Source organism: Aspergillus pseudotamarii (genome assembly GCF_009193445.1).
Source record: "Aspergillus pseudotamarii strain CBS 117625 unplaced genomic scaffold BDV38scaffold_5, whole genome shotgun sequence".
NCBI lineage: Eukaryota > Fungi > Ascomycota > Eurotiomycetes > Eurotiales > Aspergillaceae > Aspergillus > Aspergillus pseudotamarii.
The window spans coordinates 193019-220806 of record NW_022475019.1 but is presented as its reverse complement, the minus strand read 5'-3'; the positions used below and the strand labels follow the sequence as shown (position 1 = coordinate 220806).

At 48.0% G+C, this 27788-nt stretch overlaps 12 protein-coding genes across 12 annotated transcripts; 5 read left to right on the top strand and 7 right to left on the bottom strand.

The window, feature by feature from the left end:
* Positions 1-101: 101 nt before the first annotated feature.
* BDV38DRAFT_295042 (E3 ubiquitin-protein ligase BRE1) lies at positions 102-3105 on the top strand (the record flags this gene model as incomplete). Its single annotated transcript, XM_032062625.1, has 5 exons — positions 102-386; positions 429-578; positions 620-1219; positions 1279-2352; positions 2411-3105. 5 exons carry the CDS (start codon positions 102-104, stop codon positions 2582-2584), a joined length of 2283 nt encoding a protein of 760 aa, XP_031918196.1. The 3' UTR covers positions 2585-3105.
* BDV38DRAFT_150634 (urease accessory protein UreF) lies at positions 2802-4137 on the bottom strand. Its single transcript, XM_032051619.1, has 2 exons — positions 2901-4137; positions 2802-2832 (listed from the first exon to the last, which is right to left on the bottom strand). The coding sequence occupies exon 1, from the start codon at positions 4075-4077 to the stop codon at positions 3112-3114; it is 966 nt and encodes a 321-aa protein (XP_031918195.1). The 5' UTR covers positions 4078-4137; the 3' UTR covers positions 2802-2832; positions 2901-3111.
* A 227-nt stretch (positions 4138-4364) lies between these two features.
* BDV38DRAFT_235915 (protein kinase COQ8) lies at positions 4365-6777 on the top strand. The gene is made up of 3 exons (XM_032053388.1): positions 4365-5153; positions 5211-5493; positions 5545-6777. The coding sequence occupies exons 1-3, from the start codon at positions 4398-4400 to the stop codon at positions 6648-6650; spliced, it is 2145 nt and encodes a 714-aa protein (XP_031918194.1). The 5' UTR covers positions 4365-4397; the 3' UTR covers positions 6651-6777.
* A 252-nt stretch (positions 6778-7029) lies between these two features.
* BDV38DRAFT_235914 (alpha-mannosyltransferase) lies at positions 7030-9415 on the bottom strand. The gene has a single exon (XM_032053387.1). It carries the CDS (start codon positions 9016-9018, stop codon positions 7525-7527), a length of 1494 nt encoding a protein of 497 aa, XP_031918193.1. The 5' UTR covers positions 9019-9415; the 3' UTR covers positions 7030-7524.
* A 377-nt stretch (positions 9416-9792) lies between these two features.
* Positions 9793-10407, bottom strand: BDV38DRAFT_150550 (uncharacterized protein). Its single transcript, XM_032051616.1, has one exon. The coding sequence runs from the start codon at positions 10328-10330 to the stop codon at positions 9866-9868; it is 465 nt and encodes a 154-aa protein (XP_031918192.1). The 5' UTR covers positions 10331-10407; the 3' UTR covers positions 9793-9865.
* A 392-nt stretch (positions 10408-10799) lies between these two features.
* BDV38DRAFT_235911 (putative Snf1 kinase complex beta-subunit Gal83) lies at positions 10800-13159 on the top strand. The gene is made up of 3 exons (XM_032053386.1): positions 10800-11755; positions 11868-12477; positions 12536-13159. Exons 1-3 carry the CDS (start codon positions 11031-11033, stop codon positions 12581-12583), a joined length of 1383 nt encoding a protein of 460 aa, XP_031918191.1. The 5' UTR covers positions 10800-11030; the 3' UTR covers positions 12584-13159.
* Positions 13160-13385: 226 nt separating this feature from the next.
* kae1 (O-sialoglycoprotein endopeptidase) lies at positions 13386-14565 on the bottom strand (the record flags this gene model as incomplete). Its single annotated transcript, XM_032058689.1, has 2 exons — positions 13386-14110; positions 14214-14565. 2 exons carry the CDS (start codon positions 14563-14565, stop codon positions 13386-13388), a joined length of 1077 nt encoding a protein of 358 aa, XP_031918190.1.
* Positions 14566-15120: 555 nt separating this feature from the next.
* Positions 15121-16791, top strand: BDV38DRAFT_278304 (ribosomal lysine N-methyltransferase; the record flags this gene model as incomplete). Its single annotated transcript, XM_032058688.1, has 5 exons — positions 15121-15196; positions 15252-15271; positions 15359-15970; positions 16024-16251; positions 16312-16791. The coding sequence occupies 5 exons, from the start codon at positions 15121-15123 to the stop codon at positions 16789-16791; spliced, it is 1416 nt and encodes a 471-aa protein (XP_031918189.1).
* Positions 16792-17014: 223 nt separating this feature from the next.
* Positions 17015-19423, bottom strand: BDV38DRAFT_150490 (enhancer of polycomb-like protein 1). Its single transcript, XM_032051615.1, has 4 exons — positions 19053-19423; positions 18433-18915; positions 18071-18367; positions 17015-18017 (listed from the first exon to the last, which is right to left on the bottom strand). Exons 1-4 carry the CDS (start codon positions 19209-19211, stop codon positions 17238-17240), a joined length of 1719 nt encoding a protein of 572 aa, XP_031918188.1. The 5' UTR covers positions 19212-19423; the 3' UTR covers positions 17015-17237.
* A 117-nt stretch (positions 19424-19540) lies between these two features.
* On the top strand, positions 19541-20795 carry cnaB (calcineurin regulatory subunit B). Its single transcript, XM_032053385.1, has 5 exons — positions 19541-19816; positions 19883-19935; positions 19992-20065; positions 20136-20470; positions 20543-20795. The coding sequence occupies exons 1-5, from the start codon at positions 19708-19710 to the stop codon at positions 20551-20553; spliced, it is 582 nt and encodes a 193-aa protein (XP_031918187.1). The 5' UTR covers positions 19541-19707; the 3' UTR covers positions 20554-20795.
* Positions 20796-23153: 2358 nt separating this feature from the next.
* Positions 23154-24593, bottom strand: BDV38DRAFT_278301 (uncharacterized protein; the record flags this gene model as incomplete). Its single annotated transcript, XM_032058687.1, has 3 exons — positions 23154-23248; positions 23316-23582; positions 23771-24593. The coding sequence occupies 3 exons, from the start codon at positions 24591-24593 to the stop codon at positions 23154-23156; spliced, it is 1185 nt and encodes a 394-aa protein (XP_031918186.1).
* Positions 24594-26222: 1629 nt separating this feature from the next.
* On the bottom strand, positions 26223-26592 carry BDV38DRAFT_235892 (uncharacterized protein; the record flags this gene model as incomplete). The annotated part of the gene is made up of 1 exon (XM_032053384.1): positions 26223-26592. A coding segment is annotated over exon 1 (251 nt), but the record flags the coding sequence as incomplete, so codon positions are not given.
* Positions 26593-27788: the final 1196 nt, after the last annotated feature.

The following is a 27788-nucleotide window of genomic DNA, read 5'->3' as shown; positions in this document are numbered from 1 at the left end:
TCACCCTCTTCTTACGGTCGGATACTACTGCGGCTTCCACCAATATATCGTTGCTGCTCAGTGGTGACGGCTTTACTCTCCTTATGCCTTTTTAGCCACTGATGCCGGCCGTCGAAGCATCCCCCGTCGCATCCTCCGAGTCCGGTTTCGTCAAGATGGAAGACCGGAAGAGAGCTGCTACATCTGATCACAATGATTCGGCACCACCATTGAAGAAGCAAGCGACTTCTGTCAATGGTGGTAACAAGCCTCACCCAGATGCTGATATGCCGTGGAAAGATGACTTGGAGGTGAGTTCAGGGTTAGCTGGCGTAGTTGGATTCATTTTATCCCAGGGTCCCCTTGGAAACCCCTCGAGCGCTGAGCCCACCACGTCGTTGGTTATGGTATTCAATACTAACTCTTTATCCCAACATTAGCGATTTCAGAAGGATGCAATATGGCGCCAAATGCAGGAGTACAAGCGTGAGAAGGTCTCCCTGGAGGCCAAATTAAAGGACATGTCGAAAGCCGCTAGTCGCCATAACGAACACCTACGCGTCATCGATACATGGTATAACCAGGTCTGTAGATCAACGGTTCTTATCATGGTAGCGTTACCAACTAACAGTTCCAAAAGTTGATCGATGAGGTTAAACTACTCCTGGGCGCTGCGGAGGATACCAAAGGAGATCGGCCCGCATTTCAAAGTTCTTTATCATTCGACGATGTCGACAATTTTGAGAAACATCTGAAATCGCGGTCTAATGATATACGTGACATTATCTCTCGCCTTGTTAAAAATACGCCAAAATCTCCACCTGGAATATCTGAGTTACAGAGTCAGCTCGCCAAGAAACTAGCAGAAGAGAAGGCTACTATCGCTGAACTTGACAAAGCTTTATCTGAAAAACAGCAATTAGAAGAGAGCTTAGAAGAAGCCTCCTTACGGTACATGGTAGCCGAGAAGAAATTGGACCGTGCACGGAGTCTGACGGTCGCCAAACTGGAGAAGCAATATATCCTAGGCCCTCAACGACCTGGGGGTGACAGTGCGTCCAGTCAACGAGAGGAACAAGCGGTTTCGAATGGTGCGACACCTAGTGCCGAACGTGGCCCTGAACTAGATGAAGCACATAACAAGATAGTAGCTATTTCAGAAAAGCAGAAAGAACAGCTACAGAAGCTGGAGACCGAAAACGCCAACTTGCTGAGCCAAATCACAGAATTGAATATCAAGGTAAGCCATCTTTTTTTATGGCCCGTCAAAAGCCATCCGGAACTGACTTCTTGTGAAAGCGTTCAAAGCTTACCGATGATGATTATGCGCATACGGACTTGTTTAAGCAAATGCGATCTCAATATGATGATGTAGTAAAACGGATAAATCATTTGGAAGCAACTAATGTGCAACTACGCGAAGAGGCGGTGAAGCTACGATCCGAACGCACTGCATACCGCAATCAGGTTGACGAAGAAACGCAAAATGTTATCGCTGAGAAGGAAGCGCAGTTGATGCGGGCCGAGACTGATTTGGCGCGGATACGGAATGCACGTGATGAATTGTTGGCCGATCAGCAGATGCGGAAGGCTACCCAGGAGCAAGAGAAAACAGCTGTTTTGAAAGTTCAGGAACTCGCGGAGGCCGGAAATGCTCGGATTGCTTCTCTGGAGTCGGAGGTTGAACGACTTCGTTTGCAGGTGGAAAACGCAAAAGCCACACAAGCGGATCCTAGTGACATCCCAGTTGAGGAGTTGCGCGCCAAGTACCAGGCACTCGAACGCCAATATGCAATGCTAAACACCGAATTAGCCTCCATGCAAACTGCCTGCAAGAAATACTCTACGCTAGCTTCACAGAAAGTTACAGATTTCAGTGCGTTAGAAGAAAAGGTGGCGCGCTTGACTGCGGAGAAATCCAAGGCCGACCAGAAATACTTCGCCGCAATGAAGAGCAAGGAGGCCCGTGATTTGGAGGTGCGGACCCTGAGGATGCAAAACTCGAAGAGCTCAGATATCGTTTCGCAGTTGAAGGAATCCGAAGCCGCCACACGTTCTTTGTTGGCGAACATGGAGAAGCAAGTTAGTGAGACAAAGGAGGCATTGACATCTATGATGAACAAGCACCATGCTACACAGCAACAGTTGGCAGAGAACGGCATCGTCATAGAAGGCTTAAAGGGACAGATTAATGAACTGAAGACACTATCAACGTCCAAGGATGCAACTCTGGCAAGCACTTCCAGTGCCTGTCGGCAAGCCGAGACAGAGATCGAAGGGTTGAAGGTAACACTTGCGGATACCAAGAAAAGCCTGGACAATTGGAAGAACAAGAGCCTGGGAAATTCATCGTCCGAATATGAGATGCTGAGGGTAAAATTACCTTTCTTCCCCGCTTGCCTACAGGATATCACAGCTGACTCGAACATAGACACTAGCACTTTGTACCGTTTGTCGCAGGAACTTCAAGAATACCGCAATCAAAACCTGCGGCCACGTTTTCTGCAAAGACTGCGTCGAAGAGCGCCTTACTTCTCGTTCTCGAAAGTGCCCGAATTGCAACCGATCGTTCGGAAATAATGACTATATGCACATTACCCTTTAGGATCTTTGTTCTTGGCCTAATTTCGCAAATTCTTTTTGTATCATAGTTTCTTTCGCCCTTTTCGTTCTATTCTCCCAAATTCCCCCTTTTCGAGTTATCGCTTTTATTACCCTTTCCTTTTCTTTGCCTTCTCGAATCCACTTTTGTCCCCCCTGAGTCATGGAAAAGGTTACGGTGCGGTGTTTTGCTATGCGGTTTAGCAGGGTAGGTTTCCAAGAGGGGCCGGCGTTTCAACTTGTTTCTTTTCTCTTTGCATATTGGCCAGTCAATGGCGGATCTCATGTCTTCGGGGTTTCTTGTTCCTTTGATTTCTCACTTTGTATTCCCTTGTGCCCTTCAGGGAAGGGGTTTTCTTGGATACCCACTACAGTGTTCCGAGTAGCATCTGGGTGGGAGGGCAGGGCACGTGATGTAGGATTAGCTTGGAAGTTATGGACGAGGAAGGAGATGAAGAATGCAGCAGAACGGAGTCATGTCAACCATGACAATCTAAAGACAATCAGCACGCTGTTATAGAATTGTATTCATTATGAATTAAATATCCTGCTGTATAAAAGTTCATGCCGTCCAACCCAAAGATCTAATGGAGGTACAACTTGACCCGCATCTTCTACGGGCGTATCCCACTCTCGCTCTATCCGGTTCATTATCATATCTTGAAGGCTTTTACTGGCTAGGATAGCCTGTGCTTGATATGGCCCCATCACGGAGGCCCGCACCGCAGCACTTAGGACTGCCTTCGCATGGTTCAACATAAATACATATGCTGTTTGGCGAGCATCCATTCCCATAGCCAGACAAACGATACCCCATAAGGGTGCAAAGTGACCCTTGGGACCCAGGTCATCTGGTGCGTCAGAACACGACTTTAGGGCGTCCGAAAAGTTCTCCATGGCTTTGGCCGCCTCGGAAGCAGCAACGCCTGCTGAAAATGGACCTGAAGCATACGTCCCTCGGAACGCCCGTTCCCAGACACCGATCAAAGCCCTCCCTTGCGCGATGCTCGCTCGCTGCGCTACTACACAGGGCGTTGACGCATCCATGTCATTATCCAATGTTTCTAGGTCTTCTGGATGTCGGTATGCCGCGAGAACGTATGGTATTGACGTGCTCGCCATTGATGTGATCGATAGTTTTAAAAAGCGATGGAAGGATGCAGTGGGTGTGATCTTTGGAGGAAGAGGTTTATTATGCGCGAGATAAGATTCGAGACCGCTAGAATAGGCAAATGAGCCCAATGGAAGGGCAGAGTCCGATAGTAGGAATAATGCATGACTGGAAAGTAATGGGACCGTATCTGGAGGTAAGAGGTCAGCATTGGCCGCCGCAACGTCTTGTAATGCGTTTCGCCTACCCTGGGGAAGAGGCAAGTATGAATCTCCGCTCGGTTCCTGACCGGAGGCCACCGCTAGACGAGCTTTGGCATTCTGTAGACGATACTCAAGATCAAGGATCTCTTTCTCCAAACTCTGAGGACTCGATTTCGTGATCATTGGGGCGTACACTTGAGGAATAAGATGAGAAATGGAGGAAATTCGCAGCGCCAGATGGAGGGCCGCCACTTCCTTATCTATTACTGATGTTAGTTCGCCGATAAGGATCGGAATCGCCCGATTTGGCGGTAGGCGGTGGCAAAAGACGGGTCTCGGCGACCAGCTTCGGGACTTCTCGTATCGAGCCAGAAGCAAACCGTTTGGTCAACTTATGACAAATTGCGCCGTTCGTCATGCCAGTTCGTTAGTCCGGAGACGACACTAATATTTTTCCCCCTCCTTTTTTTTTTTATTCTTTTTTTCCTTTTAGGATTTATACTATGTCTGGAAGGCGTCTTCTAGACGCTATCCAAGTTTTCAATGTCGCCAAGTCCGTTGCAACGAAACACCTGGCGGTGCGCCAGCGCCAGTTAGATTTGTTTACGAGAACCTCGTCTCTCACCAAGGGCCTCAAAGAGCAGGCCGACGGCCTCGTACTCACCGCTCAAGCCGCCGCAGCATTGGCCAGGCGATTCAATGAACCCAATCCCTCCGACTCGACGCCGAGGGCTCAGACCCAAAGCGCGACCGAGTCTCGCCGTGCGGCGAATCTCTCTGCCGACGACGCAAGGAGATCACAAAGACAGGCGGAATCCCAGATTCCTTCGACTGCGGCGGAATACAGTAGAAATGAAAGGTCCGGTGACTTGAACGTCAGTCCACAGCAGGATGTGTTCTACCAGCCATCCCAGAAGGCAGGGCCCGAGCTATCTGGACTTCCTAGAACGAAACTGCCCAAGGCTGCAAGTGATACCCAGAGTGGTTTAGTCAATGAGATTAATGCGGATGTATTTCACTCGTCTGTGGATGCCGAGAAGGTTGCAACGCCTGCGCAAGAGCAGGAAATCCCAGACGAGGTCATGAGTCAACTCTTTCGTAGCCCTAAGGTCGCCAAAACGATTTCTCGGAAAAGTGATTTGAGCATGAACAAAGGCGAACTCAAGACTGCTGGGGCGGCCACGCGCTCAGTCGAGCAGGATGACATAGAGAAGCTCGGAGATAGTATTGCAGATGATATAGTTTCGATCAACTCCCAGGTTCGTAGTGTCATTTTCCTGAGAAGGAAGAATATATATGCTAATAGCTTTGAGCAGACCGATCCAGTGGTAATAGCAGACTCAAAACAAGCAGAAACTTATAGAATGTTAGAATCGCGTGTTCCGTCATCACGTCTAGGGAGACTATGGCAATATGGTGGACTGGCAACTTCCATGGCTTTTGGAGCTGTCGGTGAGGGTCTACGAAGAGTAACCGGTAGTAATGACGCGGACGCTGGATCTCTAATGTTCAGTCCCGGGAACACGGAACGCCTTGTCGCTAAGCTTTCTAAGATGCGTGGTGCTGCCCTCAAATTAGGCCAGATGCTGAGCTTCCAAGGTTTGTATAAGCCTTTTGCCTCTGCTGTCGGGACAAAACTAACTGCTTTAGACTCGAAGATGCTCCCAGAGTCGATCGGAATTGTTCTGCAGAGAGTACAAGACCGAGCTGACTACATGCCGGCCTCCCAACGTGACAAGGTTCTAGCTGATAACTTGGGCCCTAACTGGCGGGATCTATTCTCCTCTTTCGATGAAGTCCCAATGGCTGCAGCTTCGATCGGTCAGGTCCATGGAGCCGTACTAAAGAAAACGGGTCAACCCGTCGCCGTCAAAGTACAATACCCGGGTGTGGCAGATTCTATCGACTCGGACCTCAACAACCTGTCAATCCTACTCACTGCGTCTCGTCTTCTCCCAAAGGGTCTGTATCTGGATAAGACTATCGCAAATGCCCGGACAGAACTCGCCTGGGAATGTGACTACATCCGTGAAGCCGAATGCAGCAAGCACTTTAAGGAACTTCTCAAAGATGATCCAATCTTTTTGGTACCAGAAATCATCCCCGAGGCCTCGGGTAGACAGGTCTTGACCATGCAGCGATTGAACGGTGTTGCCGTTACCAAGATTCAAAATTTCACCCAAGAACAGCGTGATTGGATCGGCACACAGATCATGCGTCTGTGTTTGCGAGAAATCACCGAATTCAAATACATGCAGACGGACCCGAACTGGACCAACTTCCTCTACAACGCAGAGACTAACCGTCTAGAACTTCTTGATTTCGGTGCTTCGCGCGAGTTCCCCACCGAATTCATCACGAACTACATTCGCACACTTGTGGCTGCCTCCCGGAATGATCGTGAGACGTGCCACCGTCTCTCTATTGACCTGGGCTACCTGACGGGTCACGAGTCGCCGGCTATGGTGAATGCACATGTCTCCTCCATCACCACGCTTGCCGAACCATTCATGGGCTCTTCCCCAGATGTCTATGACTTCAGCAACCAGACCATCACAGATAGAGTCCGCACTTTTATTCCAGTTATGATCCGAGAGCGCTTGTCGCCTCCGCCGGAGGAGACATATAGTCTTCACCGGAAACTCAGCGGTGCTTTCTTGCTGTGTGCCAAACTAGGCAGCCGAGTGCGGTGCAAGGAACTGTTTGAGGAGGCAGTCAAGAAGGCTGATAAGTCCGGAATCGAGATCAGGCCTTAGGATGTAAGAGTTACTTACTATCTTGGTCTATATGTATTATAATCCGTGCAAAAAGTCAACCCTTGTAAATTATATAGATAATGTATGACTAGAGAACATGATACAATAAGATCCTGCAGACTTCTCCTCTCTACCTTTTACATACTAAAGAGATAGCCACCAGCCCTTATTTATGTAGAACCGTGTCTGTCACATTTAACTTTCTGTCAGATCTAGAAGAATAAGGCCCTGGCCCTGGCTAATTCTTGCAGGCTCGATGAGCCATGCATAGTAGTACTGCAGTGCTGCTATATATACAGACCGTAGAATTGAATAATAATATTAATTAACGTACCGCAGAAAATATGTGCTATCGATCCAAATGATTGACGCTAATACATGCATACAAGCTTATGATAAAGTCATTAGTTTATGCCTGGGTAGCCTATGCAAGTTAAAAACTTAGCTACTTCTTAGCAGACATAGTAGTGGGCATGCCATGCATCAACCTTCCACGAACTGGTCCGAGTCCTCTAAGCTGGGAGCTGCTCGGAAGGTATCCCACGCTTTGTATGTTTTGAGGTGCCATCACGTTTCATAATAGAGGTACCAGTTGTCTTCGAAATGATACGTTCATTCCGAGGCAACGTTTCTACGCCCACTATGTTCGTGGGGGTCTTCTCAACTCGACCCGGCCAAACAATGACGGGAAGTGAGGGCAAAGGATGCGATGTCGTCCAGGACAAAAATGCAGTGTTCCTATCGCCAGCGCGAACACTAACATGTCCTGGAACACGTCCCGTGATACATTTGTTCACCACGAATGAAGTACGCCGCAGTGACATGATGAAGGCACCAACGCAAATTTCGCTCAAGCTAGGATGTCTCAGCCTGCTTAAAGCTTTGGAGACTTCTTGTCCACGTATATTGCATTCCAGTACTTTTTCACTCCTGCGCAGATGCCCTTGCGACCCTTCCAGGAACTGAATTTACTCTCGAGTTCGCAGCCTGTCCAGAGAATTTCTTTCCAGAAATACTTTTCGACATCCGTGCTAAACTTTCCAATTACTTCTTGAGGAATTGTCCATGCGCGTGTGTAGCTACCGTCATCGGCGAAAGCCGGGTTGACGGCTTGCTTATCGAACACTGTAGCTGGGTTGAACTTTGGGAAATTAGCATGGATAAAGAAGGCACGAGGAGCAGGGGCCTTTGATCCATGAACACGCCATTCTCCTTTTTGTGTCAAGGCGTAATCCTCAACTGGATCAAACTGGACCATTGCGGAGCCAGCCAAGCCGCCCTCGGTGCCGTGACCAATGGCGCAAATGGGCTCAGAAACCTGATAGTATGATTCCCCGAGAGCGAGAGCAGCTGCAACGAACGTTTCCTTATCACCCTCACCAGATGCACCTTGAGACAAGAGTGGGTAGTAATAATCGGGACCCCAGAAGTTATAATAAACACTGAGAAGGAGTGTGTGCATGTGGGTCTTCTTGGAAAGGAGCACTTCGCCAGATTCACTGGATTGCCGAATGGTATTTGAAGGCATTGGTTGGGATGATATCTCGTAATAATATGACGAGACTGTGGTCGCCCAAAAGTCTGGCCACGTAACCATTTTCTTTGACTTGAAAGGTTCGTTCATGAAGAGTATTTCTGGTTGATGTAGCGGGAATGCGTCGGCATCTAGGAACAAAATTTCCTCAAAAGAAGAGAACATCATGGCGAACAGTTTGAACTGGTATTTCTGGATATCCATGACCTTTGGAACGGCATCCAAAATATGGGAAAGTACCACGCATCGTGCATTGAGAGACGGAAGAACCACATCGCATATATATCTCTCATACTCATTCTCATTGGCAAGGAATACCTCGAGTGGCAGTTCTGAGCCTGTCCTCCGAAGCATTCGAAGCGAGATGACCAACACGGGTAAGTATTCGCCGCCAGCGGTCGAAACTAATCCTCTAGTGTTGGGGACATAGTGCAGCATGGGTGGCTTCGCCTTAATCTCCTCAACAAACCCAGTATGAGCTTGCTTCATGGTATCAACGTGATCGTCCAGCATGTCCAGTGCCTCAGGCCGGAAGTCAGGGCTCGCTTGCTCAAACCTAATCGACGGCGCGTTATCCAGTCGAAGTGGGGGTTCACATTTTGGCTGGTAGGCAGCCAGAAGAGGCTGAAATTGACGCCAGAAGCCGATATGACCTTCCGGCTTAGTTAATACTACGGCCTGTGCCTTGGATGATACTGCCTCTTTAGCTGCGGCTTGTACTTGTTCTGCATAGGAAACGCGCTGCCAGCGCAAGAAAGAATATGTGAGGAAAGCTGCGAGTGCAGCCGCCAACAGCAGTGTCCGCACCCGTGAAAAGGGTCGAGGCAAAACCATTTCACCTCCTCCCTCTCTTTGTCTGCTTTCTGGGTTCCCTTTTCTCCACGGTGTGCGTGTGACTTGATTATTATCCTCCTTTCCTCTATGAGATCGACAACCTTTCGCTGGAACCTGGAGCAAACGTCGATGTCGATTCCGAGTTCTTCCAATGATATATGTTCGATTCAGGAGGAGGATCGGAAATTGCTGCAAGCTGACGTATTGGAGTGAGCCCGTCAGCGCATCGGAGACAGATCGCCCGCGAGTATGTAACGATGATTGATGATATAATTGACTCAGAGAGACCAGGACGAAGGTTACGCGGAAGGGGACGTCGAGAAGAATTTGAAGGTTAGAGAAGCGCGCGAATGAAAATACGAAGTCATGAGGAAACAACGATTTAATTTAACTCAACCCAAGCTAATAAAATCCCAGGGTTTATTGATCCATGCGTGAGGACCCACGTGTACTCCGTCATGGAAATTGTGGTATTTTTGACCGCCCGGTACTGGGTATTTATCATGTCCGCGGGGAAAGGATCCAGTTGTTATCGATAGGGTCTGGTAATTCCCGATACCACCGGCTGTCACTTTTTAAGGGCCTACGAGTAGTAGTAAACTGCTAACTTAAATTGTTGATTCTACATGGCAGATTGATGTGATTTATAAACAACCGCTCCCCTCCCCCAAGATTATGAAGGGCATGTTAAGATACATACATAGGCATCTCTCTTGCCTCTCCTGGTCAGTCATAGAGATCCCCATTTGAATCCTGATTGGATTCTTCCTCCTCCAAGATCGTGGAAGACAGAAGCCCACTCTTTTTGATTTGTCTACCGCTGCCGGCCAGGTATTCATTGAGCGGACTATATCTTCTTTCCAGAGCGTTTCTCTTCGGTCTCTTGATGGCGCCGGCCTGATAAGCTTGGGGTTGACGAGGTAAAGGGTAAGTTAGCCCCAGGGACTGGTTCAAAATTTCCACAATAAAGGAACTCGTATAGTACAATAGCAGCCCCAGTGATGCCCCAGTGAGTATGGCTGCCAAAACAAAGGTCAAAAAAGCCTGTAAGAATGTCAACAACCATCCCCATTTGGGGTATTGGACTCAAGCAAGTTGTTCTTTGATGGGAGATACAATTTAAATACTTCCGTACCTCAAATTTCAAAATTATATTGAAGGGCCAAAGGGTGCAGTGAAGAGCGAATTGTCCTAGTTTCACCAATGGCGTTACCAATAGTTGCAAGATTCCATATCCGTAGTATATGAGAAAGGTAACAGGATATAGGAGTATCCATTGCGACACTGTCGTTATCGCGGAGATCCAGGACATTGATGCGCCGTAAGATATTATTAGCTACCAAAAAGAGCTCTTCATTACGTAGGGCAATTCTTTATGCGACAATACCAAACTCTATGGAAGAAGAATGATGAATGAATGTTAATTGATCCTCATCATTCCTCGTCGATACATAAGCTTCCTTAGGCGGTAGCCTCCGGCAGAATCATATAGATAAGAATTCTTGCTTGAACGAGCTGGTGGCCTTTTACGGTTTCATGCAACCTCGGAAATATGGACAGTGTTTGAAGATACTACTTTTGAGCTATACAGGAAAGAAACATGAGGACTAACAATGACTACTATGTTACTGATACCATGATACAGGGGACTTCCGGTGATCGGAGATAGCTGCCGACTATCCGGCGGGAGCCCTAAGCCCTAATTGATAAGTTGGCCCAGACTCTGGGGTCGCCGACATCGACACCATCGCTACTTCACTCGATGTTCAGCTCCGTTTTATGTGGACTATATTTACATTGTCAGTACCTTTTTGGGCACTAAATCACGCTTGATATTTTTCGGAGTCCTTCTAGTTCGCCTTCCCTATTTGCGTTCCCCACATTGCCGGTCGCGGACCGCGATCTAATGCTAACGACCCGATCTACATAACGTCCATCTCGTCTCGAACTTCTTTCCCCTCCTCCCCTCCACTTATATCTGTCCCCCACATCTTCGCTATTCGACGCCTCTAATGGGTAACAACCCTTCCAAGGGCCCCGCCGGAGATGTCCCGTCGACTTCGGGTCACTCGACCCATGCGGGTTCTGCGGGTGACAAGAAAGTGACTCGCCGACCATCGCTCAATGCTCCATCAGGCACAGCAAAAGCCACTGCCGCTGATCCCTCTGCATCTAAAGAGACTGCAACTGGCCATTCAGCTTCGCAAAATCAGGCATCGGTTCAACAGCGTCTTCAATCGCGCAATGTCCCAGACTCAGCGACGCGGAATGCGCCTGAATCTAAGAGAATAGATTCTCACTACAAAGAAATACCCTCCCTCGATCCGTCAAACCCCGTCCAGGTACCGACTTCACGAACTAGCGCTAGGCACGATCACTATACATCTGTAGCGCCTTCTGGTCCACCTCACAATGCCTACTACAGCGCATCTGCCCATCTCCAGCGGCCACCTCGATTGCCTCTACCAATTGGTGATGCCACGGCGACGCCAGGTTCACCTTATATGGGGTCGCCTCCCTCGGATCGATTGCTTGATGAACAGACAGGTCTGGGAGATCCAAACCTGGGCGATGCTGCCGTCGAAGATGAAGAAGTTTTGGAAGAGCTGGAGCCGTATACAAGCAGTGGTGTAGGCAGGCCTGTCCCCACGATTATAGAATGGACTGCTCCTGGCGACAAGGTTTATGTCACTGGAACCTTCGTCAACTGGGAGAAAAAGTTCCGTCTACACAGAAGGTATGCGATACTATTTGTAATATCCGTTTCCATTGCTTGTTGTTGGACCCGCAAGACCACATCGTCTGGCCTTTATCAAGCTCCCCCGCTAACACAACACTTGGGTAAGCAGTGAAAGTAACCCCGGTGTTATGTCAACGAGATTAAATCTCCGCCCTGGAACACACCACCTAAAATTCATTGTAGACGGTGAGATGCGCGCGTCGGACAGTCTTCCCACTGCAGTAGACTTTACCAACCACCTCGTTAATTACATCGAAATAAGCGCCGACGACACTAATCGGTCACGGAGCGGGAGCGATAAAACATCTCAAAGCAACGTTCCTCCCGGAGTCCACCCTCCGCAAGTCCTCCCTACTCGAGTTGGGTCGGACCAGGTTGGATCCGGATCAGCCGTCGAAGATCAACCGGACGAGCTGGAAGAGATCCCCCAAGGAGACTTCCGTCGTATAATCCCGCAGTTTCTTGTTGATTTAGACAGAGAAGACGAAACACAAGAGAGCCCAGCTTACCAACAAGCTGTCAATGTGATTGGCGATGCACCTACGCCGCCAAGTCTTCCCTTGTTCCTGGGGAAGTCGATATTAAACGGCACTACGCCAATGAAGGACGATAGCAGCGTGCTGAACTATCCCAACCATACTGTTTTGAATCATCTGGCGACGAGCAGTATCAAAAATGGTGTCCTTGCTACCAGCGCAACAACCAGATATAAACGCAAGGTGAGTCACTCCATCGAACAATCTCTGGTGCCAATGTTACTAAGACGTACAATCACAGTACGTAACGACAATTTTGTATAAGCCAACCGGGGATATCGCGGGATAGATATAAACACACAAGACGCCACTGCATATCCCTTGTTCGGTTAGGAGCGGTACATTACTCCTTAGCTAGACAAGACCTTGATAAACGTTCTTCGCCTAATGAATCTCTGCTGGCTCCGTGATCCAATTCGTCTTTGAAACATCTGAGGAATGCTTTCTAACAGAATCAATATATCCTTGGGACTTAATGGCTGTCCACGTATATGGGATGTCTCCCCCCAACCCACCGTCCCTTTTCTTTTTCCAACAAACGCACATACATCGGAAGCCAGGCATATAGCTTTTAGGCGCTTGTTAATGGGCTGAATGTTAGGCAGGAGTTGTTTGACTACTCATTTCATTGAAGGCGCTTTGAATCACCATTTCTTCCGGAGTTTCTTGGGATGCATCATTAGCGATAAGAACTTTAACAACATGTCTTGTCTTTCCCCTTTCTGCTCGCCATGCGACTGTGTCGTATGTGCTCCAGTGCTTCTTGGCTATACCTCAAATGCCTAATGTATACTAGCATTAGTCAAATCCAATACGGTCTAGAGTGATGCTGCGTCATCTATGAATCATATACTATCACATACCACTTCTTCTGCCCGGGTCATTGGCTGAGGGATAACCCGATGCTCCCATGGCTACCTAAACTCTTCAAATATAAATCTCACAGCATTATACTACAACTACTGCATTACCGCGGTCTCCATGAACATAAGAAGTAACGTAAAACACGTGGAAGTCAATGTATTCATGGTAATTCGTAAGTCTATCTTATTTTATCCAGTGCATGGGGTCCCGTTAAATAAATCGGCATATTAATCCCTCCACTTTACGAACACGTCATCCGTTCGGAACCGCTGCGTACATGTGGAATCCTTTAATGGCGTGCGGAATCCAGTCGAGTACGCGAGCAAACCAGCTTGCGCGATCATGATTCCATTATCGATACAGAATCTTTCGTCTGTGGCATGGACGCTACCTCCGCGGTCTCGGGCCATGATCCCCATCATCTCCTGTAACCTCTCATTGCAACCGACACCACCGACAATCAGAACTTCTTTGGAGCCGACGTGTGCCATTGCGCGTTCCGTAATTTCAACAAGCATGGAGAAGATAGTCTCTTGGAGTGAAAAGCACAAGTCCGCGCGGGTGGGTTTCCCATTACCATCAGCATCAGGTATAGGTGTATCGGTCTCATCACCCTTCCCTTCACCACCTAGTCCATATGTCGCGGCCAAGCCATCCACTGCGGCTAAGATACCAGAGAAGGAGCAGTCCATTCCCTTTACAGTGTATGGTAGATCAACTAACTGCTTGCCCTTTTTGGCTAACTGTTCAATATTATATCCCGGAGCCGGGTCATTGGAAATGTGTAGCGTTCGTGCGAACCGGTCCAAGCAGTTACCCACCGCAATATCAAGAGTCTCGCCGAAGATCCGGTACCTTTGCGAGCTATATGCAATTACTTGTGTGTTTCCTCCGGAAACATAGAGTACAACTGGATTGGTAGAGCCTGTAATGAGTCTACCCATCTCGATATCTAGGTAACGTTAGCGCCATGGGCACCGAAGAAGTATGTAACAGATTTATGCACGAGTGCTAGAAGAAGGGGGTATAGAAATAGGCATTAGGGCTATACGTACGTCCGACACAATGATTTACACCGACCAACTCCTTGCCCCATAATAGACTCAACATCCGAGCCGCAACCGCAACGCTCTGAAGGGGAGCTCCCATACCAGGGCCCTTGGTGAAACAAATACAATCCACATCCTGGACGGACACACGAGCTTCCTTGAGCGCTTTTTTCACTAGCTTTACCACCCAAGCGCGATGATGCCTAGCGGTGTCTTTAGGGAGGAAACCCTCACCCGGGGGGGAGACATAAGTGTGACGGATGTTCGCGAGTACCTGCGGGGGTTTGCCATTATCAGGATGCAACATGATGCCCACGCCAAGCTTGTTGGCGGAGCCCTCCAGGCCGATAGCGATCATGATCGAAGGAGGGGGGGAAATTAGATCGAACAGTAATTTCTTATCGTAATGAATATCCAAGGGCAACAACACAAAACAAGAACAGTGTGGAGGGGGTTTACAATGAGTGAGTGTATTTTGCATTGATATGCAGAGGGGCAAAATCGATCTTTTTTTTATCAGCAACGTTATCGATTGGTGCGCTTGAAAGGCGGTAATGTCCGCTGCAGCGTTTATCCGACGGTATACATCCAGTGGTACGGCGTGTCTACTATGGAACTACTCCGTACGTACTAAACTACAGCTCACCCACCCACCCCAAAACCAACCCACTTGGTGACTGTCCCTTCACACACGCACACACACAACCGTGGACGATTTACTTCGTTGCTCATCCTGCCCTGTCTGGGCTTCTCTCAATCCTCTGATCTTACTCTCTTACCCCCCCTCCTTTTGACTGTCCCTTTCCTCCGTGTGACCGAGAAAAAGAGTGGGGCCCTCTGTCTTTCTTGTATTCCCGTTTTTCTTTGGTGTGCTCTTCTACCTACTCCACTACTCTTCCTCGTCAAAGGCACCATGTCTTCCACAGTCCATTTTCTCGATCCGGTGAATTTCCAGTCTCAGTCAGACGAGTTTATCTCTTGGCTGTCTGGTAAGCCCGGGGTGAAGGTCAACCCTAAGATTCGCCTTGCTGATTTGAGATCCAGAGCGGCGGGCAGAGGTGTCGGTACGTGATCATTCCAAGAAGAATTTCGCCCACTTCGGTTTTCCGCCGCGCCCAGAATTGTATTTCATGGAATCTCGTCTCTGATAGACATATATCAATGCACTAGTGGCGCAATCCGATATTGCCGAGGGTGAAGAACTTTTTACGATTCCCCGCGAACACGTCCTCTCAACTCAGAATTCAAAATTGAAGGATCTGCTCTCCCAGGATGTGGAGGAGCTGGGGCCATGGCTGTCCCTTATGCTGGTCATGATCTACGAGTATCTTCTCGGGGATAACTCGGCCTGGGCATCATACTTCAAGGTCCTTCCCCGAAAATTTGATAGCCTAATGTTTTGGTCGCCTTCAGAGCTTCAGGAGCTTCAGGGTAGCGCAATCGTCGATAGAATTGGCAAGGAAGGTGCAGAAGAATCCATACTTGAAATGATTGCTCCTGTCGTGAGAGCCAATCCATCTCTCTTTCCGCCGGTGGATGGTCTAGCGTCGTATGATGGCGATGCTGGCACTCAGGCCCTGCTGAACCTCGCTCATATGATGGGCTCTCTTATCATGGCTTACGCCTTCGATATCGAGAAACCCGAAGATGAGGATGATGAAGGAGATGATGAAAGCGGATTCGTGACTGATGATGAGGAACAACTGTCCAAGGGTATGGTTCCTCTGGCAGATTTGTTGAATGCCGATGCAGACCAGAATAACGTGAGTTCTCTCCCTTCACGTTTAGCAAGCCATAGACGCTCATTCATTTCAAGGCTCGTCTTTTCCAAGAAGAGGCCGGTCTTGTAATGAAGGCTATCAAGCCTATCAGTGCAGGGGCTGAGATTTTCAATGATTATGGAGAGATCCCCCGTGCGGACCTTCTGAGGAGGTACGGCTACGTGACCGATAACTATTCTCCTTACGATGTAGTTGAGCTGTCACTGGCGCTTATTTGCCAGGCGGCTGGCCTTGCAAATGCCGATATTGAGAACCAACCTGTGGTATTTACCTTCAATCTCGCCAATAACTTTATGAAATACAATGCTGACCAGAGACTGTAGCTCCAATTCCTTGAGGAGTTGGAAGTCCTTGATGACGGTTATGACATTCCGAGGCCATTGGATGATGATTTGGCAGGTGTTCTTCCAGACGAACTGGTTGTCTTGGCTAAAGTGCTCTGCATGTCGAGTGACGAGCTGAAGCAACAGGTTTCAAAGAACAAACCCCCGAAGCCTTCTTTTGGTCACAAGGAAGCAACGCTACTCTCAAAGGCTGTTCAGTCAAAGCAAGCCCAGTACCCAACGACCCTTACACAGGACAAAGAATTGCTGGCACAATTGAGCCGGTTGGAGACTACAATCCCCTTGGAAGACTCTGCACGACGACAAAAAATGGCAATCCAGGTTCGGATTGGCGAGAAGGAAATCCTGCAAACCTTATTCGACATGCTCATCGCTAACTCAGAGGGAAGCACGACCTCAAAGCGAGCTGCTAACGGCGACAATGACGCATCGAGGAGAACGAAGACCCAGAGGATTTGATCCCACCGGTCTGCAAGGCGTTGTCTATTTTGCATCGATAAGAAAAGTTTCTCTTTTGTTACAAGTGATATTAATTCTTATTTTTTTTTTTCGTTGCTGACCTCATAGCTTCACTATCCGTACAAGTCTCTATCGACTGATCATCTGGGAGAATAAAAGAAAAGAAAGAAACAATATGTACATTAACATGGCATAATCCCAGGGTCAGGTCATGAAAAAGCATCCATCTGCGACATTATCCTGAAATTTTTGAAAGCGTCGCGGCGTTCAGGCAACTGATGTTAAAAGGGATGTTGAAGACAAAAGACAGCTTGAAGCGTCGGGGGAGTAAAACTACAGTGGGGTTTGAAAAAATGGGAAACAGAGAGCAACGCCTGCCAAATGCGACATATGGGTGTGGGAAATTAAGAAGATTCGAGTGAGGGGGGAGAAGAACAGAGTCCAGCTCAAGTCTCAGGTGTGGGGGCAATGGCACCAGGCCCAGAGTTGGATCCCATGGTTGGCCCCGGATTGTTGGCCGTTTGGTCAGCTTGCAATCGCCGCTGCGCTTGCGCCTGAGCCTGGGCTTGCGCCTGCGCATGCGCCTGAGCTGCAGCCGCGGCTTGGTCTCGGGCCTTCGCCATCATGATGGCTCGGTGCTGCATGATGTGGATGTCAAACTGGTCTCGTTCAAAGTCGAGCTCTTCGTCTGAATCTTCCTGGTCATACTTGAAGCGATCAGCCTTCCACGGATCCAGCTCCACTCTACAACGCGAAACAAGGTTTCGACGATCGATGAACAAACGACCACCACGCCCAATGCGTCGCCTGAACGAGGGCATCCTGCTGGTGTCGTCGCTCATTACCATGGTTTGAGGTGCTAGCTTGTCTCGGAGAGACAGTGAGCCTGGGTTATCTAAGGTCGTATCCATTATGTTCTCAGATGAGTCTGAGGATGGTGGCGTCGGCAATTGGGCAGTAATTGCCGGGCGGAACGCAGCCTGGAAAGTCCTCTCAGGGGATGGCGAGAGGGGCGCCCTTGTGAAGTCTACATAGCCCTCGTTCCATTTGATATGCTTGGCGATGTTCTGATTTATATCGCGCAGAATTTCGTTTTCTTTTTCTGCCTGGACATCTTCCAGCAACTGCAGGTCCTCCGCAGCCTGGGTGCCAGCCTTTGGCGGCATACGGAGCTGAGGGGCCACCGGTCGCTGCACAGCTGGCGCTTCGGTCGGCTTTTTCTTGGGCTATTACCGATCAGTATCAGAACGATGCAGAAGCGATCAAGCATAATTCTTACCTTCTGGTTGATGAGATCCTCATCGTCATCCTTGAGATTGAGTTTCCTCTTCATCTCCTTGACCTCAGATCGCTGCAAGAACACTTGCCGTTCAATAGCAAGCATCTCCTTCCTCGCCAGCTCGCGCTGACGCACCAGAGCGACTAATTGCCGAGCATCCTCCAACTCCTTCCTCAGTCGCCTCAGCTTATCGGCACTCTGAGCATCTCTGCCCCGAGTCTTGCGAATCTGACGGACTTCGCGTCTACGGAAACAGACATAGGGATCTGTGTCATCGGTTTCTTGCCCAGTCTCGAACTGTATGAACGTGTTAGCGCGGCTATCTTCGCCATTCGCAGGTGAGCCACAGGAAAGTAATTTACCTTAAGGCTTGGCATGAGTGATCGATTTCCTGTCTCAGTCCTCGTTGACTTCCAATGCTCATATACGTCCTTGGCGAATCGCTTTACGCTTTCCTCTACGGCCGCATCCATCGCATCCTGAATCTCGGCAAAACTCAGGACAGGTGGATTATCTACAGCTGCAAACGGCTGCTTTGTCTGCGCCGTCTCCTCGAAGAAGTGCATAACTTCTTCGAATTGGTCCTCGGTGCACCGGTCAGCGACATCCCGCTTTTCGTTCATGATCTTGAGGAATACATCATCCTCTTCGGTCATGTTATACGGACATCCACAACAGTCCTCCACAGTGGAGGAGAAGCGGATGTACGTCGCAGGTTGCGAGAAGATAGGAGGGTAGAGCTCGTCATATCGAAGACTACTGAGAACGGTCTCTGGGGTCGGGATATGGGCCTCATTTACTTTTCCTTGGGCACTAGCATTTATAGCAGCTTGAAGATGGAATTCCTGTAGAAAGCCGCGTTAGCAGACCCTGTTTTGCGGCTTCTTGGCTACGGTGCGAAATTTTCACGATGGGTGGACGTCGGGATGATATCACGTGATATGCGCAGGGATGGGCTAAAATTAGACGGGGGACAACGTACCGACTCCTCGGCCTTCTCAACACCGGTTTCAATTTGTTGTAGGGCATTTTGGACTTCCTCTTCGATGGCATCGATGTCATACTCCCTGACTATGGGAATAGAGGCTTTGGAGGTGAGCTTTTTAGGGCGCGTCCTCCCCATTCCCCCGTACCTAGTCATGCGAACTTTGGGAGGACGAAAATGGTAAGGACCATGGGCCGAGGGGGATGAAATTAGTATGGTTCGATAGGCCTGGTCATGCGAGATCACGTAGTCGTAATTTTATGATGATATCTGATGGGGTGGGGAAGATATTGACGATTGAAATCTCGTAGTAACCGCGCTGGCGGATGAGTTGACGTTGCAATGTCACCCGCCGGTCGCCTGTTTTGGAGCGCGCACGGCCTCAGGGGTTCGCTTGCCTGTCCGTTTCCGGTTAGTGCGGGGCTGGTCGATATCAAATTGCCTTGAACGGGTGCTCGTTAGCATGCCATCATTGTTGCGATCACCGCGTCATTATCTGGCCATTTATCTACAATCTACCAATCTCCGGTTCAATCTATATCTGATACGTACTGTCTAATTAATCTGCCGGTCGCCCTTATTCCGCCCTCTCCTATCACTTCCCTTACCACTTACCCGAACGTCACCCCAGCAGCCGACCACCAACAACATCATGGAACATTCCTCCGCACCCAATAACGCCGCCCTGTACGATGCGCGGAGACGGAGAGGCTCGGTCGGAACGTCGCAACTATTTGAAAACATCGTCTCCGCTTCCAACTGTGAGTTCAATATTCTCTCGATCTTCACCTTGCTGCCATGTCACTGACGCGTCAATCTCGGGACAGTCGACAGAGATGAGGTTGACCGACTCCGCAAGCGATTCATGAAACTGGATAAGGTTCGATACGGCAGTGGAGCGTAAAGCAGGCGCACATACTCATTCTTATCCTACAGGACAGCTCGGGTACAATTGATCGCGATGAATTCCTTTCCCTTCCCCAAGTGTCATCCAACCCCCTGGCAACGAGGTACGCATGGAACCTTTCCAATGGAGAAATCAGAATGAATAATCTGGCTCACTTGTCTTGCACATTCAAGAATGATCGCGATCTTCGACGAAGACGGTGGCGGTGACGTCGACTTCCAAGAATTCGTTTCAGGTCTCTCGGCCTTCTCGTCTAAGGGTAACAAGGAAGAAAAGCTTCGCTTCGCATTCAAGGTCTACGATATCGATCGCGACGGGTACATCTCTAACGGAGAACTGTTCATCGTATTAAAGATGATGGTTGGAAACAACCTGAAAGACGTGCAGCTGCAGCAGATCGTCGACAAGACGATCATGGAGGCGGATAAAGATCAAGATGGAAAGATCAGTTTTGAGGAGTTTACGGATATGGTGGAGAATACGGATGTCAGTTTGAGTATGACGCTGAGTATGTATTCCTGGTTTCCCCTTTCCCTAATCCGTAGGTTTTGGTGAAGTCATGGGACTGACCATTTTACAGGCCAGATTTAGGCGTTGGGCAGTAGGATTGTTTGAGTTTCTTGTTCTTTGTTATCAGCCTCGCCGACATGTGCTGGTCGATTGGATCTCGTCGACATGATATGATAATGATAGCGATGACAACTTGTAGTTTAAGACATGCTACGTGCATAGTACAGATACAGACAATGATGAATATAGCACAAGACCATAAATCTTCATGGATGAATTTTCCTCCTTCGACATTGACTAGTGCATGTACACATACGGAGTACATATGTGGTACTTTTGCCGGCATATCAAGATGTGGATCCAATATCGGGCAAGGAAATTTAAATCGACCCCGGTTTTTTTACTTTGCAAGTCATGGTAGGATCACCGGTCATTCGCTGCAAGGAAAGTAGATAGTGGAGTCTCCCCATGGAGACACTCCAATCGTATTGGATTCCAATTGATCCACTACACCAAAGGAAGTAAGTTGATGTACGAAGTATGGAAAGTAAATTCAATTAGCAGATCGAACTTCGAAGAGAATGATGGTACTTTTGACTCCACTGAAATGGTTAAAATACTCCCCCCTACTATATAATACATCCTTTCCTTGAGTAGTACCCCAAGCTAAACAGTGGACAGCTCCGATGTATCGTTTGGCGGAGATCCTAGCGTCTTCCGATTCTCTCCATCCCATTTGAAGTCGCACGGGTACTATAGGTCAAGCCCTTTCGCTAAGATCCAACTGCAGAGACCTTTAGCTTCCGCAAATCCTTCGGTAGTAGCAGACCTCCTCACAGCCCATGACCATCTCCCAATCAAAAATGCCCTACGAAGAATCCCACAAGCCTAAGATAATCCCATCACCCAATGAAACGACATGAAACACCCGAGACTATCTAAGAGGCAGTGATCCCGTTCTCCCTTAGACAAATTCCAGAAGATTTCTCTCCATGTAATACTTCTAGTAGTATATGGTATATACATCATGCTTACCGAGTGGCATCGGGAATCTCCTCGCCTCGGTTTTAGGTCTTGTCGCGAAGACTGCGCCACAACACTATTTTTACTAGTTTAGTGGCTGGGTTGGAACTATGGCGTTTCTGAAGTCCTCTCTCCTATAGATTATTTTGTGTTTGTTTGGTGTCTAGTTGGGGAGTCATTAGTATCAAGACTAGACTATTACTGAATATAAATCCCTATAGGATGGTGTCTTGACATATCATATTATCAAAGCCTCTGCTAAAGTGCTAACATCAGGTTGGTCGAACCGCCAAGGTGGGAAGGATCTTTTACAATGCCAAAGGAATACAGCCATCGCTTGAAATTAAAAAAAAAAAAAGACGATACGTATCGTCTACAGAAGGTTAATCGACATGTACCAGTAGATGTAATCGATAGCGAGAAAACAACCACTATCTTTGACCCGACACATCGGATGTTGGTAAGTTTGGCCAAAGAAGAGAGTTTCTAGGATTGATGCAGGTGGTGAAGTGGCGTTGCCTGAAAGCAGTTAGAAGTAGATTGATTGGGAAATAGTCGCGACGATTGGTATGGAACGTGTGGATTGTAGATCAGTTTTGTGAGGATTCAATGGATGGGAGAAGTCCCACGGACATGGCGGAGATGACGATCGCGGGATCCTTTCCACTCAATAGTTCTTGTCGATCTGAGTTCAGCAGATACTGTACCGCCCCCTCGGGACGAATACCTCAGATTGCCTTTCTGTTATGACGTCTAACTTTTTAACTGATCGGCGAAAGTTATAGTTGATGGAGAAAAGAAGAAGAGGTGAGTTGTTAGGGTAAGGAAAGGATGGACCGAATAGACTCATACACACAGACTTAATACCGATAGTATGGTGCCGCTAACCTCAAATTCACCAGCTGTAGGTGGTGTAGGAACATTAGGATCCGTCATGATAGAGAATTGAAGTTGGGAGTTAGGGCTAGATCCAGGATTGCTTGGTGCACGTCACGAACAAGAATATTCTGTGCGGGGTTTTGGTATCTCAGATATATGGCTCTTTTTTTTATCGTCACGTATTAAATGTCGCCCACCTGGTGGACAATAGGCAAATCCAACCCCGTTCTATAGCACCGTCTTTAATCATAACCAATCGAAGGACTCCGTTGCCAACCTTTTTCTACACCAATCATAATGCCAACCCGTGGTATATATGTACATCCAATCAAACACCATGCCAGAAAGACCCGGAACTCCGATGATTTCCTTGTCTCCTTTCTTTTCTTTCATGTATCCTTCTCTTTCAGAGTCCTAAGAGCACAAGTGCATCCCTCAGGGCATGAAGAGCGTGAACGGTGGGGCATTGCGATCAGATGGATCGCCAGCGATCGGGAATTCCAAATAGCCCCAAGTGGAAAATTGGTGGCGTGGACTTCATGAATCCCATTTAGCCTAATTCTGCCAAAACGAAAAGGGGTAGGGGAGACGGCGCGACCTCGAAAGAAATCGACAAAGGACCGGCGCAAGCATGTATCACCAAAAGTCTATCTAGCAGTCGATGACTCGATAGTTCGTGATGGTCGCCGACCTTCCAGGGCCTAATTTAGGCCCTGCGTTAGATCGCACCAGGCGCGGCGCGTCATTACAGCCTCCGTATAGTGTGGCGGGGATTTTTCTCACGATCGAGATCCAACAATAGCGGGCGCAGTGCCCATGTGGGCGCGAAGCACCTCCGGTAGGCTTTCGTAGAGATCAAGACATTGGCCCAGGACTGGACGTTACTCTTAGCAAACCTGAACATATCCTAACAGTCAAGCGACCGGCTGAGGACTGCTTACCACCAAGGATCTCCTCTTCCCAGATCCCCATCTGATAGTCCACTAAGCCAAACTGTTCCACGCGATCACACAGCTGAATCAATTCCTTCCCTAAATTATCCATCACATCATCATTCAGGAGAGAGGTATGTGGCGGCTGACGACGTGTTCGCAACACATCTTGCAACAGGTCCTTCTGTTTTTGACATACCGCCAGCCAGCAAAGATTGAAATCATTCCAGAGTTGCAAACGGTCGGCATAGACCACTTGATCGTCGCGGAGAATACCTACTTATGCAGCCCGCCCCGGATGCTCAGATTAGCCTTCACAGTACTCCAAATGTGGTCTTGAAAGAAGTATGATTATCGTAGTAAGATAAAAGTCCAGATCTAAACAAATGGAGAAGGAGAGGGAAGGGAAACGTTGGGAGAGCGAGTCCGGTAAGAGAGGAAGTAGTATCCATGCATGCACATACCGAGTTCCCGGGCATTGGTCACAAGCCACTCGGAGATTTCCAAAAGGGATTGACTAGCTTCCTCCAATCGCCCAGTGCGCGCATTGTCCAAGGTACCTCGCAGCGCTCGTTGAAACTGACCGTATGCGTCAGTCAAAGTCGTTGGTTCAGGTATAACCTGGGACGATGCTTGTTGCTGCTGCGACGATGACGAGTCGAATCGTCCGGTTGTCCCCCCAGGAGGCATGTCGGTCATGGTGGTGGGAAAGGGCTGGGAGCTGGTTGGGCGTCCAATGGGACCTGGCTGGTTATAAGTAGGGACAGAGGTTAGGTAAGGCACACCCACGGCCGGAACACCAGCACCAGTCGGTTCGTTTGGAGGGAAATACTGTGGAACGGGAAATTGACCGGAGAGGTCATCGATGGCTGCAGACGGCCGAGCTGAGTATGGTGTCACGACCTCATAAGGGGCTTGCGCAGGGCCTTGCGGGCTGATGCTGTAAACCATCTCAGGCTCATAGGGAGCGAAAGGTTGTTGTAGTTGCTGTTGCTGTTGCTGCGGTTGCGGTTGCGGTTGACGCTGCTGGTCGCGCAACGAAGGGAACGGTTGCAATTCGTCCCCCTGCAATGAACCGCCGTGAAAGGTCGGGTCTGTGTATCCATAGTCCAAGTACGTCGGCATTCGTGGCCGTCCCGCTGCTTGTGACAGTGCATCTCCACGTGTTGATTGTAAGCCGGATTGTCTGTATCGGTCCGTTCCTGCAACTGCACGACGGGACATTCCCGGCCTTGTTGCAAAGCGAGGTTGATCATACTGCTTCATGCGCCGGGTATCACCATCCATACCACCCAACCGGTCCCACAAAGAGTCCCTACACGGTGGATCAACGTCAAGGGACCAATGCGCCGGAGGGGAAAGAGGAGGGCTCGCGTATGATGCCAGCTTGGCGGAGGTGAAGGGGAACGGAGTTTGCGCCTATTCTTGAGTCGGAATCTAAGGTTGTATGTCTCTTGTTTCTCTTTTCTTTTCTTTTCTTTTCTTTTCTTTTCTTTTCTTTTCTTATTAACCCAACAGGGTTCGAGATCTAAGCGCGCAAAGGTCTCACGGTTTCACTTTGTACAAGAACTCGGTTACTACCAGCGCACACTCAAGTCTAGACACCGTCACAAGGGGAAAAGTCAGCCGTCGGTGGACTTCTGAGAGGGAGACAAATGAACAAGAAACTTGCGCAGGGGAACAAGGGAAAGATTTAAACTACTTGCGCACCTTGCAGGGTATCAAACTCAAACGAACGCCAACGGCAAATGCGCGGACAAATTAAACTCGGGGCGCACAACAACTCTTGAAGGGAAATCTATGGAAATAAAAGAGGAGGAACCTTGGGTAAGATTCTGGTCAATGGAAAGGGGTTAAAGTAATTGGGAAGGGGGGTGGGTTGTAAAAAAATAATAATAATAATAATAATAATAAATAAATGAATAAGAATAAAGACAAATACAATCAAATGGATTCTGGGTAAGAATAAGAATGGGGTATGAGTTCGGGATTGCTTCTAGCAAAGACCGTAAGATCCAATAACTTATGCTCCGAATTGCAGCCCAAATTTCTATTGGGAAACAATCATCACCAACAAGGAAGAGGGGAGAGTGGGGGGGGGGAAACCTGGAGGGACATGGATGGGAGTCTCCGATTACTTATACGATCACCCAACCTGACCGCTGAAAAAATCCGGTTGATCTTCAGGGAAATTGTCCAGAGACACTGCAGCTGGACGATCAACTCGCCAGGATCGAGGGCAAGCAGACAATGGCACGCGGAGGCGTAAGTATCATCTTCTTGTCCGACTCGTTTTACACGGTTTGTGGATATCCTCGCGGGGAGACTCTGCAAAAGGAAATTAAAATACATAAGAATAATTAAAAATTAGAATAAAAAAAAAAAGGAAGAGCGGGGACCTCTAATCTAGGAAACTAAAGAAAAAGAAAAAGAAGCCAAAAATGAAATATAAATAACAGAAAGGAAGGGAAAAAAAAAAGAATCTGGAAAATTGAAAAATAAGGTGAGTGTGTGAGGATGGAAAAAGAAAAGAAGGCTAAAATGGACTCCAAATGCGAATGACTGACTGGTATTTTTATTTTTTTCATTTTTTTTTCTTCACCTTAGTCTCCAAGCGTCATCATGGGACTCAGGGTATGAGCTTCATTTTAGTTAATCCCTCGGATGGTACGGAGTATAGGATCTCTCATGCTCTTTCTCATCACATCGAGTGCCCCTCTTCTGACTGGGGCAACCGGATCTCTTTCCCATTTCCCCTGATCTTTCATTCATTTTGACGGACCATTCAGCTGGGAAGTGGTGGATATAGCACATCCCCCGGCGCCTCCACTATATGCACCATGTTTCTCACCAGCATCATTATTACGAAAGTGTACGAGGTACTTCGTACAGGCTACAGCCCGGGGATTTTTTGGGAAGAAAGGAAAAAAGACAAAAAAAAAAAAACCTAATACATCTCCACATGGGCAGGAGGGCGGAGCTAATCGGGGATCTTGGCTGAGGATAAGGGAAAGAGGATCCAGCAGTAAGGCACCTGAGAGCTTAGGGACTCTAATTCTCTGGGACCTTTTGCTTAGTGCCTTGCGCCGTGGGGTCCGATAAGGTTGGTGACCAGTTCCATGGGACCGAATTAGCCCCATCGAGCTAACCCAATGTCTATCAATCATTCCAAATTCTCCTCGATCCAATGTCCTAGAGCTCCGAGACACCGGTTTCCCTAAGTGGGTTTCCGAAAGGTTATATGATGACGATGATGTTGTTGGATGATCGTGAGCGACTGACGAACCATACTATCGGAATGAGTTTGTTGATTTGGTGGCAAAGCTGACCAGACCGAAGAGGGAGAAATTGGAAAAAAAGAATAAATAAATAAATAAATAAAAAGTAAGATTAAAAAAAATTAAAGAAATTAAAGTAGACTATGGAAATCCCAGAGTGAGGCGAAAGGATCGGTGGCAGTCAATGAACCGTCAATTATTTTCTTTACTATGAGATATTTTATTACTAAATCAGATGGAAAAACAAAAGTATCTTTTTTTTTTCTTGGTTGCGGGAAGAACCGCGAATTCGGGAGGGCTAAAGCATTGACAGGACCCATGGAAATGAAATCAACACCACTAGTTAGCGTGCATGGACAATCCGTTAGTATTTCCTGGAACTATCATGGCGAGTTGGTAAGGAAGTAGATGGCTATATCAGCAAATGGAGGGCACCAAGATCTCTTTCAACCCGATATATTTTAAAGAACAATAAAACCTCTTGATATGATCGAGAAAGAGACGCATCCTTCCAGATCATATCGTGCATAGATATACAACTGCAAGTTCCAATAGATATTGATCTCCATCCCAATTCAGACACGTACATACGCTCTTGCTCATAGTCCCCTGACTAAAGCCTGTAGTCTCACACCTTCCGCACTGCTGGGAAAGGTCGTGCGCACCAGGTGGACCAATGGATCGGAACGGAAGGACCAGGGGTCGATCTGCAAATAGGTATTGCTCCGCGTAGGGAATAATCTTGACCTTTGCTTACCCTATAGTATCCACTAGAGAGCAAACTAATGACCATCGTCTCTTCTACCATTACTCTGTACATGCGTACCTTTCTCTCGGTGTCTGTTTTGATTTTTCCTTTTTCTATTTTTATTATTTTTTTGGCTCTCTTTTTCTTTCTCTCTTCTTTCTATTCTATTTGTCATTTGTCTAGATCGATGGATTGTGTATAGGGTAATATTTGGATACAAGGTGAGTACATCCAGTCTGTAAGGGGAGAAACGAGTTTACAATGGTCTTCAATGATGTCATGTGCTATGCTCTAATTCTGAGTAGCTTCCTATGAAAACTAAACCTCGCAAAGTGTTCCGAGACCGGCGCTATATTATGGGTTAATTTATTTGAGATACTACGACTGGAGCACGGTGCATCCCTCGTCAGCCTTGAATGGTTTCGAAAAAAAAAAAAAAAAAAAAAAAAAAAAAAA

Coding starts and splice junctions, on each gene's coding strand:
- BDV38DRAFT_150634 (XM_032051619.1), bottom strand. CDS start 4,077: ATGATCACGAAATCGAGTCCTCAGAGTTTGGAGAAAGAGATCCTTGAT.
- BDV38DRAFT_235915 (XM_032053388.1), top strand. CDS start 4,398: ATGTCTGGAAGGCGTCTTCTAGACGCTATCCAAGTTTTCAATGTCGCC. Junction 5,154..5,210: donor TAGTTTCGATCAACTCCCAG/GTTCGTAGTGTC, acceptor AGCTTTGAGCAG/ACCGATCCAGTGGTAATAGC. Junction 5,494..5,544: donor CCAGATGCTGAGCTTCCAAG/GTTTGTATAAGC, acceptor TAACTGCTTTAG/ACTCGAAGATGCTCCCAGAG.
- BDV38DRAFT_235914 (XM_032053387.1), bottom strand. CDS start 9,018: ATGGTTTTGCCTCGACCCTTTTCACGGGTGCGGACACTGCTGTTGGCG.
- BDV38DRAFT_150550 (XM_032051616.1), bottom strand. CDS start 10,330: ATGTCCTGGATCTCCGCGATAACGACAGTGTCGCAATGGATACTCCTA.
- BDV38DRAFT_235911 (XM_032053386.1), top strand. CDS start 11,031: ATGGGTAACAACCCTTCCAAGGGCCCCGCCGGAGATGTCCCGTCGACT. Junction 11,756..11,867: donor AAGTTCCGTCTACACAGAAG/GTATGCGATACT, acceptor TTGGGTAAGCAG/TGAAAGTAACCCCGGTGTTA. Junction 12,478..12,535: donor CAACCAGATATAAACGCAAG/GTGAGTCACTCC, acceptor GTACAATCACAG/TACGTAACGACAATTTTGTA.
- BDV38DRAFT_150490 (XM_032051615.1), bottom strand. CDS start 19,211: ATGACTAGGTACGGGGGAATGGGGAGGACGCGCCCTAAAAAGCTCACC. Junction 18,916..19,052: donor TTGAGAAGGCCGAGGAGTCG/GTACGTTGTCCC, acceptor GGCTTTCTACAG/GAATTCCATCTTCAAGCTGC. Junction 18,368..18,432: donor CACTCATGCCAAGCCTTAAG/GTAAATTACTTT, acceptor ACGTTCATACAG/TTCGAGACTGGGCAAGAAAC.
- cnaB (XM_032053385.1), top strand. CDS start 19,708: ATGGAACATTCCTCCGCACCCAATAACGCCGCCCTGTACGATGCGCGG. Junction 19,817..19,882: donor CATCGTCTCCGCTTCCAACT/GTGAGTTCAATA, acceptor ATCTCGGGACAG/TCGACAGAGATGAGGTTGAC. Junction 20,066..20,135: donor TCCAACCCCCTGGCAACGAG/GTACGCATGGAA, acceptor TGCACATTCAAG/AATGATCGCGATCTTCGACG.